The following is a 16,795-nucleotide window of genomic DNA, read 5'->3' on the forward strand; positions in this document are numbered from 1 at the left end:
GCATATTTAGTCACAAGGCGTTAAACGTCTGCGAATATCGCGTGAACAGGCCTTTACAAGATCGACTGGCAGACTAGGCGACTTTTACAGTCTATGGCTTACATTAACTGCAACGCTGCTGATGTGTGGGACATATCCGTCTTTTGTTACGTTTAAAACGTCAGTTATAACCATAGGTAAGTACCTCGACACTAACTTATCTGAGGCGATTTAATGCTAACGGTTGCAGTGCACTGCCCACAAACATATAGTGCTAACTACGTGAAATAGTAGTTAAAAGTAACGTTACTCCGTCTCCTACAGTGTCGGTTAGTGCAGTTTATAGCAGAGCAACCCATTTTATATACGATATTTCAATACAAATGTTCAGAAAGTATACAGACGTGGTGTGATGTGCGTCAGATCACGGCCGATACGTCAAAATTTCAGGAATTGCACTCAGCGTCATCAGCTGTCAATCAAAGTTAACCAGTTAAGCCCTTATTTGTCATACATTTTTATATCTAAATACGATTTAAACTAACGAGTTAGAAAAAAACCCTATCCAAACCTATGAACCTATCCAAAAATACAATAAAAGTCCATGGGACTAGCCTGTAAAGATATGAATTTATGCTGTGAAAATGGGTCTATGGATATTTGCTCCCGTGTGGGTCCTGCCCCTAGAGGATTTTCTATGTTATTGCAGTTTTTCGCACTTTTGGGTAGGCTTCATTTTTCAGATTAAATGTGCACTAATGAATCTTCTACATAAGAGCGGGAACATTTGGCTCATCCGAACGCCCTCAGTGTTTCCCATTGAGTCCGTGCCAGCTGATGTTCATAAAACCAGAGCGAAAAAAAGAACCAGTTACACTAAAATTATACTGCCTACATAATGTTAATGTGCTAGCATGCGTCTCAAAGGCTCTCTTCCTGAAGTCGTGTTTTAGTGCGTACTTTCCTTTGTGTGTCTGACATCTGCTGTCGTCCATTAGGTGTAATGTCCCCATGGCAGCCTGCGAATGCTGATGAGTGCGCTTTAGGAGTTTAACACACACGCGGGATGCTGGCATCGTGTGCCCTCGTTTCTCCAGCACTGTCCGCCGTGTGTGTGCCATATATGTGTGTGTGTAAGGGTTTTGTCTACGGGGACGAGGAAAGGCGCTACTCCCACAGTCGCCGTTGCTTAGCAACCGCAATGCACAGATTGGCCAGAACATCTGTCGCGGATGATGTTGCCAAACTCGTGTTGTATAGTAAACAGCAGATCTGAGATCAGACTCGGTGCTCGACTCGTGACCCTGACCGGCCTGTGATGGACTTCTTCTCAAGGACGTCACGTCCTTGTCGGGCGTTATCGCTTTGGCTTAAAAATATGTAAATATAAGGGTGTTTTTTTTTTTTTCATTTGTAGCTGGATAAAGGTAATAAATCAAGCAAATAAGTGCTCATAAATGAGTACAATTAAATGTAAATATATATTGAGTGTATATATATATATATATATATATATATATACACTTATATATATATATATATATATATATATACACTTATTTATATATATATAAATATATATATACAGTATATATATATACATATATATATATATATATATATATATATATACAGTATATATATATATATATATATATATATATAAAAAAATTCTATCTATCATATATATATATGAATTGTTATTAATATTTGGCATATTATGGTAATAAAATTTGCTTATTTATCATGAAAATAATGTCAATCCTCATGAATTTTTCATAATTTTTCATAACCTCATTTCAGTATGGTCTGAGACTCTGAGTTCAAAGGTCGCTGACCTCAAACACACTGTCCTCTCATCTACCCTTGAGCTTTGCTCTGTGATAAACTCTCGTTGTTCGTGTGTGTGTGTGTGTGTGTGTGTGTGTGTGATGCAACGTTGACGTTCTGCTCACTGGCGGTCATCTGCATGTGTGTGTGTGTGTGTGTGTGTGTGGCTGAAGCTCCTGAACCTTCAGCTTTATGCATTACTGTATTCACAAAGAGCTTTTGTGGCATCATTTGTTCCCCGTGTTTGCAGGAATAGGTTCTGTCTGCTGTCCACACACACACACACACACACACACACACACACATTTCGTTCTAACACTGCAGATTCCTGAATGAAATGGAACCACAAAAGTGACTGATTTACAATACACAACTGATTTGCATAAGTTACTAACGTATAATTTCTTAAAAAGATAGTATTTGTCAGTATTGAATTAGGCTTCAGCATCTCGGATGCGTTTCTTTCACTTTCATTTTTACAAAAAAAAAAAAAAAAAGATAATTTACTTCCGCAACACTGCATATAAATATAATAAGACTCAATGTATCATGAACATGCATTAATGTTCAAAAGTTTGGAATACTTCGGCTGCATTCTTTTAATCAAAAATACTGTGAAAAAATGTGAAATATTATTCCAATGTAAATCATCTGTTTTCAATGTGAATATACAGTAAAGTGTAATTTATTCCTGTGATTTTCAGCATCATTACTCCTTCAGCGTCACATGATCCTTCAGAAATCACTCTAATATGAGGATCTGATGCTCAATAAACATTTATGATTATTATCAAATATCAATAAACTGTTAATATTTTTGTGGAAACTGATCAATTTAATTTTTCAGGATTTTTTAAAAGAACAGCATTTATTTAAAAAAAAATATCTATTGTAACATTATAAATGTCTTTACTGTCACTTGATCTATTTAATGCATCCATGCAGAAAAAAAGTATTAATTTCTTTCAACCAAAAAGAAAAAAAAAATCGTTCGCCTGCTTTGTCTTGAACTGGCAGATTTGTTTTAATCGTGTTTTTTCTGAAAATAATGCTTTTTTATAGATATTTTACCTGTGAAATGCTGATTAATATGATATTGGTCACTGTAGAGTCGCTGGGAAGTCTGGGATTGCCGTCTCGGTGAAGGATGCATGCGGTGATCAGTGTTTGTGTCTGTGATGATGACGGTTTCGTCCGGAACTGATGTTTTCCTGAACTCTTTCTCATCCGGTTGCGGTTTTGCGGCTTGTTTCTGGTTTCATATGTGATATTTTCTCCGCTGTTTTTGGCCCGCGTCCGTGACGTGTGAAGTGCTGTTTTGACGGAGTGAGAAACGGTGTGTTTCTGCCTGTATCTGTGGCTCGTGTCCAAATGCAGGCGCTGGCATCGTGTGTGTGTGTGTGTGTGTGTGTGTTTGCATAAAAATAAAGTGCAGGCCACTGTTATTCAGCTCATATTCCTGTGTTTTATGTCAAACAATCCCAGACTGCACGTGAATCTGCTCTTGAAAGCAGCACATCCGTCATGATGCTGTTCATGAACATTCGGTTGTTTATAATAGATCAGGTCAAAGGTCACAGATGTTTCATATTCAAGTCAGTGGTAGTTTGACTTCCTGTAACACTGTAACATACTGACGCTCATTGCTGTTCGCTTGATTAACATGTCAACGTCTGACTCGACCAATGATGCGAGTTTGGGGCGGGGCTATCTGTTTGATTGACCAATGAGATGACTCTTGCTTTGATTTAATGCTGTTTATTAAATTAATGAACACACATTTTTAAATATCGCATTTTACTTTTAGATAAGATTACCTTTACTTTTTAATTTTATACATTGATTTTGTGCTTTTTTTGTGCATTTCATTTATATACAAATATTGATCTCATCATTACCCATTAATGCCAATATAATTTATACAATGTTTTACATTGTATATATTTAATATATAATATTCATAACAAATTTTAGTTACTGTAATAATATTTATTATTTATTTCAATGTATTTGATAAAATGGATATAACTTGTTATAATACTTATATGCTTATATAAAATGAGTATGTCACAAGTATTTTTGACTTGATGGATGTTCCTTCTGCCATTAAACAGTATCTTTACCGTCTGTCGTTCTCTTGTAGGACCCAGTCATGGAGAGGTGGAGACGCGCGAATGCTTGTACTTCAACATTAACTGGGAGATCGAGAAGACGAACCGCAGTGGTGTGGAGAGATGTGAGGGAGAGAAGGACAAACGCTCGCACTGTTACGCCTCCTGGAGGAACAACTCCGGCAGCATCGAGCTGGTGAAGAAGGGATGCTGGTTAGACGACTTCAACTGCTACGACAGGTCAGTCATGTGACACAAACCGCTACGACAGGTCAGTCATGGTACATAAACCACTTCGACGGGTCAGTCATGTGACACGAACCGCTACAACGAGTCAGTCATGTGACACGAACCGCTTCGACGGGTCAGTCATGTGACACAAACCGCTACGACGGGTCAGTCATGTGACGCGAACCGCTACGACGGGTCAGTCATGTGACACGAACCGCTACGACGGGTCAGTCATGTGACACGAACCGCTACGACGGGTCAGTCATGTGACGCGAACCGCTACGACGGGTCAGTCATGTGACACGAACCGCTACGACGGGTCAGTCATGTGACACGAACCGCTACGACGGGTCAGTCATGTGACGCGAACCGCTACGAGTCAGTCATGTGACGCAAACCGCTACGACGGGTCAGTCATGTGACACAAACCGCTACGACAGGTCAGTCATGGTACATAAACCACTTCGACGGGTCAGTCATGTGACACAAACCGCTACGACAGGTCAGTCATGTGACACAAACCGCTACGACAGGTCATTCATGGTACACAAACCACTTCGACGGGTCAGTCATGTGACACGAACCGCTACGACAGGTCAGTCATGGTACATAAACCACTTCGACGGGTCAGTCATGTGACACAAACCGCTACGACAGGTCAGTCATGGTACACAAACCGCTACGACGGGTCAGTCATGTGACGCGAACCGCTACGACGGGTCCGTCATGTGACACGAACCGCTACGACGGGTCAGTCATGTGACACGAACCGCTACGACGGGTCAGTCATGTGACGCGAACCGCTACGAGTCAGTCATGTGACGCAAACCGCTACGACGGGTCAGTCATGTGACACAAACCACTTCGACGGGTCAGTCATGTGACGCAAACCATTACAACGAGTCAGTCATGTGACGCAAACCGCTTCGACTGGTCAGTCATGTGATGCAAACCGCTACAACGAGTCAGTCATGTGACACGAACCGCTACGACAGGTCAGTCATGTGACGCGAACCGCTTCGACTGGTCAGTCATGTGACACGAACCGCTACGACGGGTCAGTCATGTGACGCAAACCGCTACAACGAGTCAGTCATGTGACGCGAAACGCTTCGACGGGTCAGTCATGTGACACGAACCGCTACGACGGGTCAGTCATGTGACGCGAACCGCTACGACGGGTCAGTCATGTGACACGAACCGCTACGACGGGTCAGTCATGTGACACGAACCGCTACGACGGGTCAGTCATGTGACGCGAACCGCTACGAGTCAGTCATGTGACGCAAACCGCTACGACGGGTCAGTCATGTGACACAAACCGCTACGACAGGTCAGTCATGGTACATAAACCACTTCGACGGGTCAGTCATGTGACACAAACCGCTACGACAGGTCAGTCATGTGACACAAACCGCTACGACAGGTCATTCATGGTACACAAACCACTTCGACGGGTCAGTCATGTGACACGAACCGCTACGACAGGTCAGTCATGGTACATAAACCACTTCGACGGGTCAGTCATGTGACACAAACCGCTACGACAGGTCAGTCATGGTACACAAACCGCTACGACGGGTCAGTCATGTGACGCGAACCGCTACGACGGGTCCGTCATGTGACACGAACCGCTACGACGGGTCAGTCATGTGACACGAACCGCTACGACGGGTCAGTCATGTGACGCGAACCGCTACGAGTCAGTCATGTGACGCAAACCGCTACGACGGGTCAGTCATGTGACACAAACCACTTCGACGGGTCAGTCATGTGACGCAAACCATTACAACGAGTCAGTCATGTGACGCAAACCGCTTCGACTGGTCAGTCATGTGATGCAAACCGCTACAACGAGTCAGTCATGTGACACGAACCGCTACGACAGGTCAGTCATGTGACGCGAACCGCTTCGACTGGTCAGTCATGTGACACGAACCGCTACGACGGGTCAGTCATGTGACGCAAACCGCTACAACGAGTCAGTCATGTGACGCGAAACGCTTCGACTGGTCAGTCATGTGACACGAACCGCTACGACGGGTCAGTCATGTGACGCAAACCGCTACAACGAGTCAGTCATGTGACACGAACCGCTTCGACGGGTCAGTCATGCGACGCAAACCGCTACGACAGGTCAGTCATGTGACGCGAACCGCTTCGACTGGTCAGTCATGTGACGTGAACCGCTTCGACTGGTCAGTCATGTGATGCAAACCACTACAACGAGTCAGTCATGTGACACGAACCGCTTCGACGGGTCAGTCATGTGACGCAAACCGCTACAACGAGTCAGTCATGTGACGCGAAACGCTTCGACTGGTCAGTCATGTGACACGAACCGCTACGACGGGTCAGTCATGTGACGCAAACCGCTACAACGAGTCAGTCATGTGACACGAACCGCTTCGACGGGTCAGTCATGCGACGCAAACCGCTACGACAGGTCAGTCATGTGACGCGAACCGCTTCGACTGGTCAGTCATGTGACGTGAACCGCTTCGACTGGTCAGTCATGTGATGCAAACCACTACAACGAGTCAGTCATGTGACACGAACCGCTTCGACGGGTCAGTCATGCGATGCAAACCGCTACGACAGGTCAGTCATGTGACGCGAACCGCTTCGACGGGTCAGTCATGTGACACAAACCGCTACGACGGGTCAGTCATTTTCATGGTGTCTCCTGTGTTATTTTTCACTCGTTTGTGTAGTTTTGTCCGTCCCTGATGGGGGTAAGCTGAGCCAGCTTCATGTTTGGGGTCGGTCAGTGGCTTCACCAGCCGAAGATGCTCATCATCTTCATTTCAGGAGCTTTATTCTTCAGATGTCATGCATTCACTCAGTTTGTAAAAGGAGAGGACTCGGTTTTGACCTTCGAGGTGTGTGTGTGTATGTGTGTGTGTGCGTGTGTGTGTGTGATTGGAGGGTTGTGTGTTACTGTGCCGTTGAGAAAGATCATATAATATTTCCAGCTCTTGCGTGGCATTGAAGAGCTTGTGCTGTAGATTGGATTAGGTCACGGAGTCGGAGGAAGTTTTGCAGCCGTCTTGCATCATCATCATCATCATCATCACGTAACGGAGCGATTGTTTCTTTCTAAGAAGAACTGGCTGAGCGTCTGAGAGGAGGTGGAGGACGTCTTCTGCTCTGTGCGCAGGTTCAGGCTCATCATTTAATGTTTCATATCTCCGTTTGTCCTGAATTAATTTCACCGCTGACCTACTTACAGTGTCCCTGAACGCGAGGACTTCCAGAAGCAGATCGCGGCGGATATTGATGATATTCTCTATAGAAACAAAGGGATGTTGACGTCCATCAAATCACGAGTTGACCAGTCATTATTTCAGACAAACCTTTTATAATCGCATAATTCATTCGATTTAAAATGTTTAATGCAAGTTTTAACTTGCATTAAACCCAACTATGGTTTCCACACAATTTTTTTTTGTTTGATGTTGCATAGATTTTTACTCTGTTATTTCACAAGGTCATTCAGAGCAAACTGCGAAATATTGAGAAACTTTGCGAATATTGTCAATAGAATAATATATACAGTATATGATATCAATATCTGCATTTATTCATTTAGTTAGTTAGTTAAAAGTTGTAATTTCTAAGCAAATCAATCTTTTTGACAATTATTAATTTTTAAAATGTTTTAATGCAAGTGAATTAAATGTCTAGTTGTTTTCCACTCGATTAACATATTTTTACTATTTTTGGGTATTTTAGAGCAAACGGAGAAATAGCGATTATTATATATGCTATTATATATAGCATTATTCAATTATTTAGATGTTGTGAATTAAAAATGAATTAAAAATCTAGTTATGTTTTCCTCTCTATAAACACAAATGTTAGATTAATTTTATTTGATTATTTGTTTATATATTTATGCATTTATAATAATAATAGTAATGAGTGAATAATTTAATTTGTTTTATGATGCATTTTATTTTTATATATTTATTTATTTTATATGTTTTTTTTTAATTATTTATTTTTTTATTAAAAAAAAAAATTATTTTCACCCAGCCAAGTTCCCTTGAAGTATCTTACAGAAATAAGATGATGCTATTAATGTTATTTAAAGCTGTTTTGCATTGCTCCAAACACACATCTGATGTGCTGAATGTTTGTGTTCGTCTGAATGAGGCTTGCTCATGTTGTGAAGGTCATGGACGCGTCGCTCGGCTCTCCCCAACATCACTTTATTGGCAGAACAGTCTGAGCGATTGCGTTTGAGAAAGTGGGCCAGTCTCTGTATCGGCTGCTTAAAAAAGATTCCCGCAACAATCCTGCGTTATCTAATGTGCAGGGATTCGCCCCAGGTAAACTCTTCAGATTTCCCACATTTCAGAGGCTAAATTGGGATTTTAGAGAAACGGATTGAAGTTGGCAGTGAAACTGGGGTTTTGAGGTTTGCTCACGTTGGACTTTTTGAATTTATTATTATTTGTTATTTATAATGTATTATTTACTAGAATAGTTCCAGACTTGTATGACTCACTTTCTTTAGTGGGACAGAAAGAAACACACCGGGATCCGGCGCTGTGAGCAACATTCAGCTCATAAATGCAGAGCCTCTGTTTCTATAATACATAAGTTATAGAGACTCATTTTATAATCATCTTTACTATAATTTTTTTTAATTTATTTATTTATTTATTTGACAGGGACAATGCAAACAAACATAGTCTCAATACCAAGCATGTCACTGAAGTGTTGTATATAAAGTTTATAGCTGTTGCTAATTTTCCCTGGTAGGGGAAATACACAATAAAACACAATTTTATACACAATAAAATTTACATGATTAGCTACTTCAGTAAAAAAATTAAAATAATAATAATAATAATAATAATAAAAAAAAATACTAATATAAACATACATAGATATCATATATAACTAATAATTAAATATAGTTAAAAAAGAGTGTAGTTTTGGTTTATTTTTAACCAATTTGGAGCAGGATAGTCTCGGTCACTCTCAGCTGTTGTATAAAAAGTTGATGTTTTAAAAAGCTTGTTTTTTTGGCATTGGGTATTATGATTTTCAGTAGTTTTTTTTTATGTAATGTATTTCTGCACTGCAAAGATGAATTTTATTGAAACTGATTTAATTTGATTGGCAACAGCCCGATTGTGTATTATTATTCTAATTAAATTTATTCATTAAATGTAATAATTTGACGCAAAAGATGATAATGAGGTTAGAAAAAATGGCTTTATAAAGGTAAAAATGCCCATTAAAGGTTCTCAAATCAATTGAAAGTTATTGGAAAAGATGATTTCTGTCACTGCTGTGAACTGACCAACCCAGAATATGAAGAATACCAAAGACTTTAGGAGTCGGTCCTAAACCTGTAAAAATATGTTCTAATGATTGTTATGGAGTAAATCCAGCAGATATGGAGATATGTTGTTGTTCATACCGTGATCCTGTGCTGTGAGTGACAGCGAACGCCCCGTCAGCACTTTCTGCTCTCTCGTCAGTCACGAGTCCCGAACACACACTGATGAAGCGCTTGATTTCCCCACAGGACTCACTCTCTCCCTCACTCTGTGTTTTGTTTTTCAGAAAGACTTTTCAGCTTTTCTGACCCGTGTCAATTTATTGAATGTTGTTTTTGTGCCGAACTGCGACACTTCTGTATGGCAAAGTGTGGTTAACCTCTTCATTCATATTTTAAGTTCACGTTCACCCCCAAATCACAAGAGAAATGATTTTGCATTTTAATATCAATAAGCATACTAGAAAAATATTGAAAAACTGCAAATATTTCTCAATAAACTGATTTATTTAGTCTTTTTTCATTTTATTTATTTATGTATGTAGTGACGATGAATAACTGTGTGTATGCGTCTGGAGGATTTGAGAGTGAAAAGCTCTGTTCGTTAGCGCCGGAGATCTTCCACTCGAACTAGACGAGAGGATCTTACACGCGTGTCTCACGAGTGTGTCGTTTGTGTCTCGTCATCGCAGACAGGAGTGTGTGGCCACAGAGGAAAACCCTCAGGTGTTCTTCTGCTGCTGTGAAGGAAACTTCTGCAACGAGAGGTTCACACACCTGCCCGACGTCAGCGGACCAGGTGAGAGACGTCACTGCTGTCCTGCTGCATCATCCTCAGTGCTGACATCACTCAATATGCATCATCATCATCCACAAAGCTTTATTTATTTATTTATTTATCATGCATTTATTTTAGTTTTACAGTTTATTTATTTATTTAATTTGTATTTTATTTTTTTATTTTTAATGAATTATTATTCATTTTTATTTATGTATTATGCATTTATTTATTTCACTTTTTATTTATTTGTGTCATTTTTTGTTTATTTATTTGAATGCATGCATTTACTGTTATTTGTACTTTTTTGCAAAAAATAAATACATGGATTAAAATAAATATTCATGAATTCTATTAAAAATGTAGCAATTTATGAATATTTATTTTAATGCGTTTATTTATTTTTTTGCATTTATTTTTTATTAAAAATATTTTTTTTTCTAAATTTTTGTATTTATTTATTTTTATTTATTTCTACATTAATTAATGTTTTTAATGCATGCATTTTTAGAATTCAATAATTTATTTTTATTTAATTATTTATTTGTTTATTTATTAATTATTTATTTTAATTATTAATTATTTATTATTTTACATTTATTTGGTCATCATGCATGGGTGAAAATTTTGAAAAATTAGGATATCGAAAAATTTGAATATTGTGCAAAAGTTCATTTATTTTTGGTTTGATTATTGACTATGGCGTACAGCTTATGAAACCTTTTCACAATATTCTAATTTTGACTTTGGGGTTTTCATAAGCTGTAAACAAATAAAGGCTTGAAATATCTCACTTTGCATGTGAGTCTATATAATATATTAGTTTCTCCTTTTAAGTTGAATGACTGAAATAAATGCACGATATTCCAATTTTTCGAGTTTCACCTGTAGATGTTTTGACTGGTCTGTGTGTGCTCAGAGTTCAGTCTAATTTGTGTGTGTGTGTCAGTGATTGAGCCTCCTCCTGCCCCGCCGTCGCTGCTGAACGTGCTGGTTTACTCTCTGCTGCCCGTCACCATGCTCTCCACGGCTCTCCTGCTGGCCTTCTGGATGTACCGGCACCGCAAGCCTCCCTACGGACACGTGGACATCAACGAGGTCGGTCCATCCGTGCTTCTCGCGTCTCTCACACTTCTTTCAGTTCGTGTCCCGTGTCAGGCGTTGTTTCCGGTTCTCTGCCGCCACCTAGTGGTGCTTTCCACTGTGTTATTTGATGTGCATGTGTTAAGTGCAGATGTTGATGCTGTGTAACGTGTCCCGCAGGACCCGGGCCCGTCTCCTCCTTCCCCGCTGGTGGGCCTGAAGCCTCTTCAGCTGCTGGAGGTGAAGGCCAGAGGACGCTTCGGATGCGTGTGGAAGGCTCAGATGATGAACGAATATGTGGCCGTCAAGATTTTCCCCATTCAGGTTCAGATTTACTTGTTTTCTGGCTTTGAGAGAGTCACAGATTTATTTTTATGTATGTATGTTTATTTATTTATTAATTTCTTTTTTTAATATGCATTTATTTATGAATATGTAGTCTGAACAGTGTCACCAAAAGCATTTATTTATTAATGTATTTTATTTATTTAATTAATTAATATTATGTTTTATTTTAGTGATTGTATTTATTTTTGTTTGAATGCATGTTTTTATTCTTTATTTTAATTAATAATTTTATTTGTTTTTATTTATATTTAAATGAATGTATTTATTTATTAGAATTTTATCATTTATAATTTTTCATTTTTTTATATTTGTATTTTATTAATTCATTGGTATTACTTTTTTTACATTTTATTTATGTATTTTAATGCATTTATTAATTTTTTTATGGTTTTATTTATTTTTATTGAATTAATTTATGTATAATTATGAATGTATTTATTTATTTATAATTATGTAAATGTGAAGATTTTCACCATTCAGGTTCATATTACCTTTTACTTAAAATGCTGCCTATTTATTCTACTGTATAGATGCTAGATAGCTGTGTTTATTTATTTTAATGATTTTATTTCATTTTAAGTATTTATGCATTTTTAATGCAAATATGAAGCTATGAAGAATTTCAGAGCTAAAGTTTCACGAAACCAGTGTTGACGGCAGTCACCATCAAATCTGTGTCATTACGTAAAGAGGTTTTTTTTTACATTACTTTTACATGTTCATTACATCACTGTGTGCACAGGACAAGCAGTCGTGGCAGAACGAGTGGGACATTTTCTCTACGCCGGGCATGAAACATGAAAACCTCCTGCGCTACATCGCTGCGGAGAAACGCGGAAGCAACCTGGAGACTGAGTTCTGGCTCATCACAGAGTTTCACGAGAGGGTGAGGGGTCAAAGGTCACGAGACTTTAAACAAAAATATATGCAGGGTAGAAACGCACCAGAAATCAAGCTTTTATGCATGCAATCATTGACCTAAACGTAACCCTGTAAAGCTTGACAAAGTAAATCATTTTTTAATGGAACAGTTTATTGAACCTTTACACAAAAAAAACATATAAAGTTTGCAAGTTTTTTTTTTTTTATCATATTTGATATATCAGGCTTTTATGCCTGTATGATATAGTGAGAATATATTCCTTCAAGCAAACTCGCAACCAAACCCCTAGATGTCACTAAAATCTACACACTGCACCTTTAAACATTATTACTTCAATATGTTACAGTATTGCCCTTTATATTTTTCGCATTAGTGCAAGTGTTGAGTGTTTGGGTGTGTTTTCGGCTCTGGTCAGGGTTCGCTGACCGACTATCTGAAGGGGAGCGCGCTGAGCTGGAACGAGCTGTGTCACATCGCAGAAACCATGGCCTCCGGTCTGGCGTACCTTCACGAGGACGTCCCGCGGTTTAAAGGAGAAGGTCCTAAACCTGCGATTGCACACAGGTGAGTTTAACTCATAAATAATCATCTATATACTGATTTACTATGAACAGAGTTTACAATCATGCACGTCCCTGAAGTACTCTTAGTCCAGTCATTTTAAGTCATTTTATTGTTGACAGTTCGTGCCTGTTGCAGTTTGTTCAACCTTTTTCTTGCACTACCTCACTTTAGATCAACACTGTTCTGTGGTTATTATATTCTACTAGTTGTTTTAATGCTTCTTTTTGCGAGCTGCAAACTCCATTTCGTTGATGTGTTCTTCTGTATGCATACAATCACAATAAAGATTCGTATCTTAAATGGCTCATTATAATGCAAACACCTTCCACAGAGACTTCAAGAGTAAGAATGTGATGCTGAAGGCCGATCTCACCGCTGTGATCGGGGACTTTGGGTTAGCGGTTCGGTTCGAGCCGGGTAAACCACCGGGAGACACACACGGTCAGGTGAGGCGCGTCTGCTTATAGGAGTTAAGCTCTTATTATGCTTTTTTGTGATATTGTCTTTCATTTAGTGTGAGATAAAGCTGGTCGTGAAGGTTAAAGGTCTGCAAAGTTTCAAAGATAAGTGGAGTTATCGTCTCCCAGAACTAAGATTCGATTCTGAACTGCCTGAAACGAGTCGTCTAATTCCAGTCTTACTTCCTGTTCGACTCTAAGTATGTTTGTAGCTAATTTGCATAATGTTAGTTAACAGACTGGGCCATCTGACCAATCACAACAGACTGAGTCATCTGACCAATCAGAGCAGAGTAGACCAATCACAACAGACTGGGTCATCTGACCAATCAGAGCAGAGTAGACCAATCACAACAGACTGAGTCATCTGACCAATCAGAGCAGAGTAGACCAATCACAACAGACTGAGTCATTTGACCAATCAGAGCAGAGTAGACCAATCACAACAGACTGAGTCATCTGACCAATCAGAGCAGAGTAGACCAATCACAACAGACTGAGTCATCTGACCAATCAGAGCAGAGTAGACCAATCACAACAGACTGAGTCATCTGACCAATCAGAGCAGAGTAGACCAATCACAACAGACTGAGTCATCTGACCAAACAGAGCAGAGTAGACCAATCACAACAGACTGAGTCATCTGACCAATCAGAGCAGAGTAGACCAATCACAACAGACTGAGTCATCTGACCAATCAGAGCAGAGTAGACCAATCACAACAGACTGAGTCATCTGACCAATCAGAGCAGAGTAGACCAATCACAACAGACTGAGTCATCTGACCAATCAGAGCAGAGTAGACCAATCAAAACAGACTGAGAGAAAAGAGCTGATTCTGTATATTATGAGAATATGAAATCTCCAAAAACAAAATGATAAAGCGCATGATAAGGTCTTCTGTGAGGCTGATGGTTTGTGGGTCCCTCAGGTCGGCACGCGGAGGTACATGGCGCCGGAGGTTCTGGAGGGAGCGATCAACTTCCAGCGGGACGCGTTTCTGAGGATAGACATGTACGCCATGGGGCTGGTGCTCTGGGAGCTGGTGTCCCGCTGCAAAGCCTCCGACGGTGAGCGATTCCTTAATATGAATATAAAATTATGTTCTGTAACATAAGAGAAATGATGACGAAGTTCATTGTCAATAAGTGTCCTCATCGATCGCACCTGACCAATCAGAGTCGGTTCTGAGCCTCTAAGCTCCGCCTACTTTAAAGACACGCTGTCAAACCAGAAATTTATTCAGACACCAGATATCATTTTTCACTAGTGTGTGCAGGACACTATAGTTCATTTATGTAAGTGAGGAGAGCAAACTAAAGCAAATCGTGACATATTATACCCGAAAATTATTCATACAGTAAAAATTTGGGATCAAAAATGATTCGGAAACTTTGACCTCACCATGTTTCGCTGAAGTGTTTTCTCTGATATTTTTACACACACACTGAACAACATTCGCATTGCTTGGTCACTGGTTGAGCTAAACTGCTATTATCTAATCGTGTAGTTCAATTTAACAGATATTCATGTGTGAGAGTCCAACAAAAGGTCAAACATAGGGTGACCACCATCAAACAAACCTAATGTGGGACAATTATAAGTTTGTGTGGGACATGTTACCAACACTAAACATACCGTCATACCTTGAAACTGTTATATAATGTCTATATAACTTGATAAAAAACATTTATATTGTGCATCATTTTTATAAATCATTTTTATATTATTCAGCTGATAAAAATTATTTGTTCTTTAGTCCCTTCCAGAAAAAAAAACCCTTTATTTTACATGTCATTTAAATTCAATATCACTGAGCCCGAAGGCAGCAAGAATCATGTATATAAATATTTTAGAAACAGTTCTGACCAAGTCCAACAAAATAAACAAATAAAATATAAAACAACAGCTGTTTAAGACAGAAAACTTTCATATTTTTAGAAAGGATGTGAATTAAAACAACCACAGCAGGTTAAACAACAACGGATGAATTCAGAGTAGATTAACATTTTAATTTACAGCATTATCCATTTGTTTTCCGACAGAAAACATATGAAACGAATCACCGGTCCGCATTTTGATTGACAGCCGTCACAACCTACGAGTGACCGTGTTTACTCCTTTCTTTTCAACCATTGGATGGTATATAAAACACAGCTGTTGCGTTTGTACTTATGACGAAGCGCTGAAAACTAGGCAGCAAAAGTAATAAGTAAAATGCTTTCATAAAAATGCAAAAGAACGCATGCACGTTTTCTTAATTTGATAATTAAAAACCAATAGACTGATGAAAATGTGGGACATTTCCTCAATATCCGACGTGCGGGACAAGGGGTGAAAAAATGCTGTGCAGTACACGGGTCAAACATCCACTGAGTTCTGCTCATAATATCACCATTATCTAAACTGTGATAAATGAATGTGTTTGACTGTGTGTGGTGTGCTCCTTCAGGTCCTGTAGACGAGTACATGCTGCCGTTTGAGGAGGAGATCGGCCAGCATCCGTCGCTCGAGGATCTTCAGGATGTGGTGGTGCATAAAAAGATGCGGCCGGTGTTTAAGGACTGCTGGCTCAAGCATCCGGTGAGTGTGTGTGTGTGTGTGTGTGCAAATCATGCTTAGGTTTATCAATTTTGGAACAAAGAGGGTCTCACGAGGGCCAACTCGCAGTTGCGTTAAAACACCGCCACGCATATCTTCAAATTTAGCCGAACCAAACGCCCAGTTTAACAAGTTGATCGTCTTGTAATAAAGATCTAATCGACGCTTTATTGTTGTATTTTCATTGCATTTTTAATAGGGCTGTGCAAAAGTTAATTGCGATTAATCGCATCCAAAATAAAAGTCTGTGTTTACATAATATATTTGAGTGTGCTGTATATAATTATTTTGTATATATAAATACCTATATATATTTAAGAATTATTTGCGCTTAAATTCTGTATATATTTATAAAAACATAATCTATATTATATAAATATAAATATTTTATATAGGAATAACACATTTTCTTAAATATATACATGCATGTGTGTGTATTTATATATACAAAATAATCATATACAGCACACACAAATATACTATGTAAACACAGACTTTTATTTTGGATGCGATTAATCGCAATTAACTTTTGCACAGCCCTAATTTTTAATTTATTAAAAGTGAAATATAATAAATTTGAATATAAAAATATTAATGATTAATCGATAGTCGATCGTTAATTCTTCCGACGAT

The 16,795-nt window shown here is 38.9% G+C and overlaps 1 protein-coding gene across 1 annotated transcript in view; it reads left to right on the forward strand.

Moving 5' to 3' along the window:
• Positions 1 to 16,795, forward strand: part of acvr2ba (activin A receptor type 2Ba) — a 47,026-nt gene that overhangs the window by 22,751 nt on the left and 7,480 nt on the right. The window contains exons 2-10 of the mRNA XM_039684531.2: positions 3,953 to 4,160; positions 10,140 to 10,246; positions 11,175 to 11,323; positions 11,489 to 11,632; positions 12,399 to 12,542; positions 12,955 to 13,103; positions 13,435 to 13,549; positions 14,493 to 14,631; positions 16,014 to 16,144. Coding sequence (XP_039540465.1) covers positions 3,953 to 4,160; positions 10,140 to 10,246; positions 11,175 to 11,323; positions 11,489 to 11,632; positions 12,399 to 12,542; positions 12,955 to 13,103; positions 13,435 to 13,549; positions 14,493 to 14,631; positions 16,014 to 16,144 — 1,286 coding nt within the window. The remainder of the gene's footprint in view (positions 1 to 3,952; positions 4,161 to 10,139; positions 10,247 to 11,174; positions 11,324 to 11,488; positions 11,633 to 12,398; positions 12,543 to 12,954; positions 13,104 to 13,434; positions 13,550 to 14,492; positions 14,632 to 16,013; positions 16,145 to 16,795) is intronic.

The sequence above is a fragment of the Pimephales promelas genome, chromosome 22, assembly GCF_988280905.1.
Source record: "Pimephales promelas chromosome 22, fPimPro1.hap1.1, whole genome shotgun sequence".
NCBI lineage: Eukaryota > Metazoa > Chordata > Actinopteri > Cypriniformes > Leuciscidae > Pimephales > Pimephales promelas.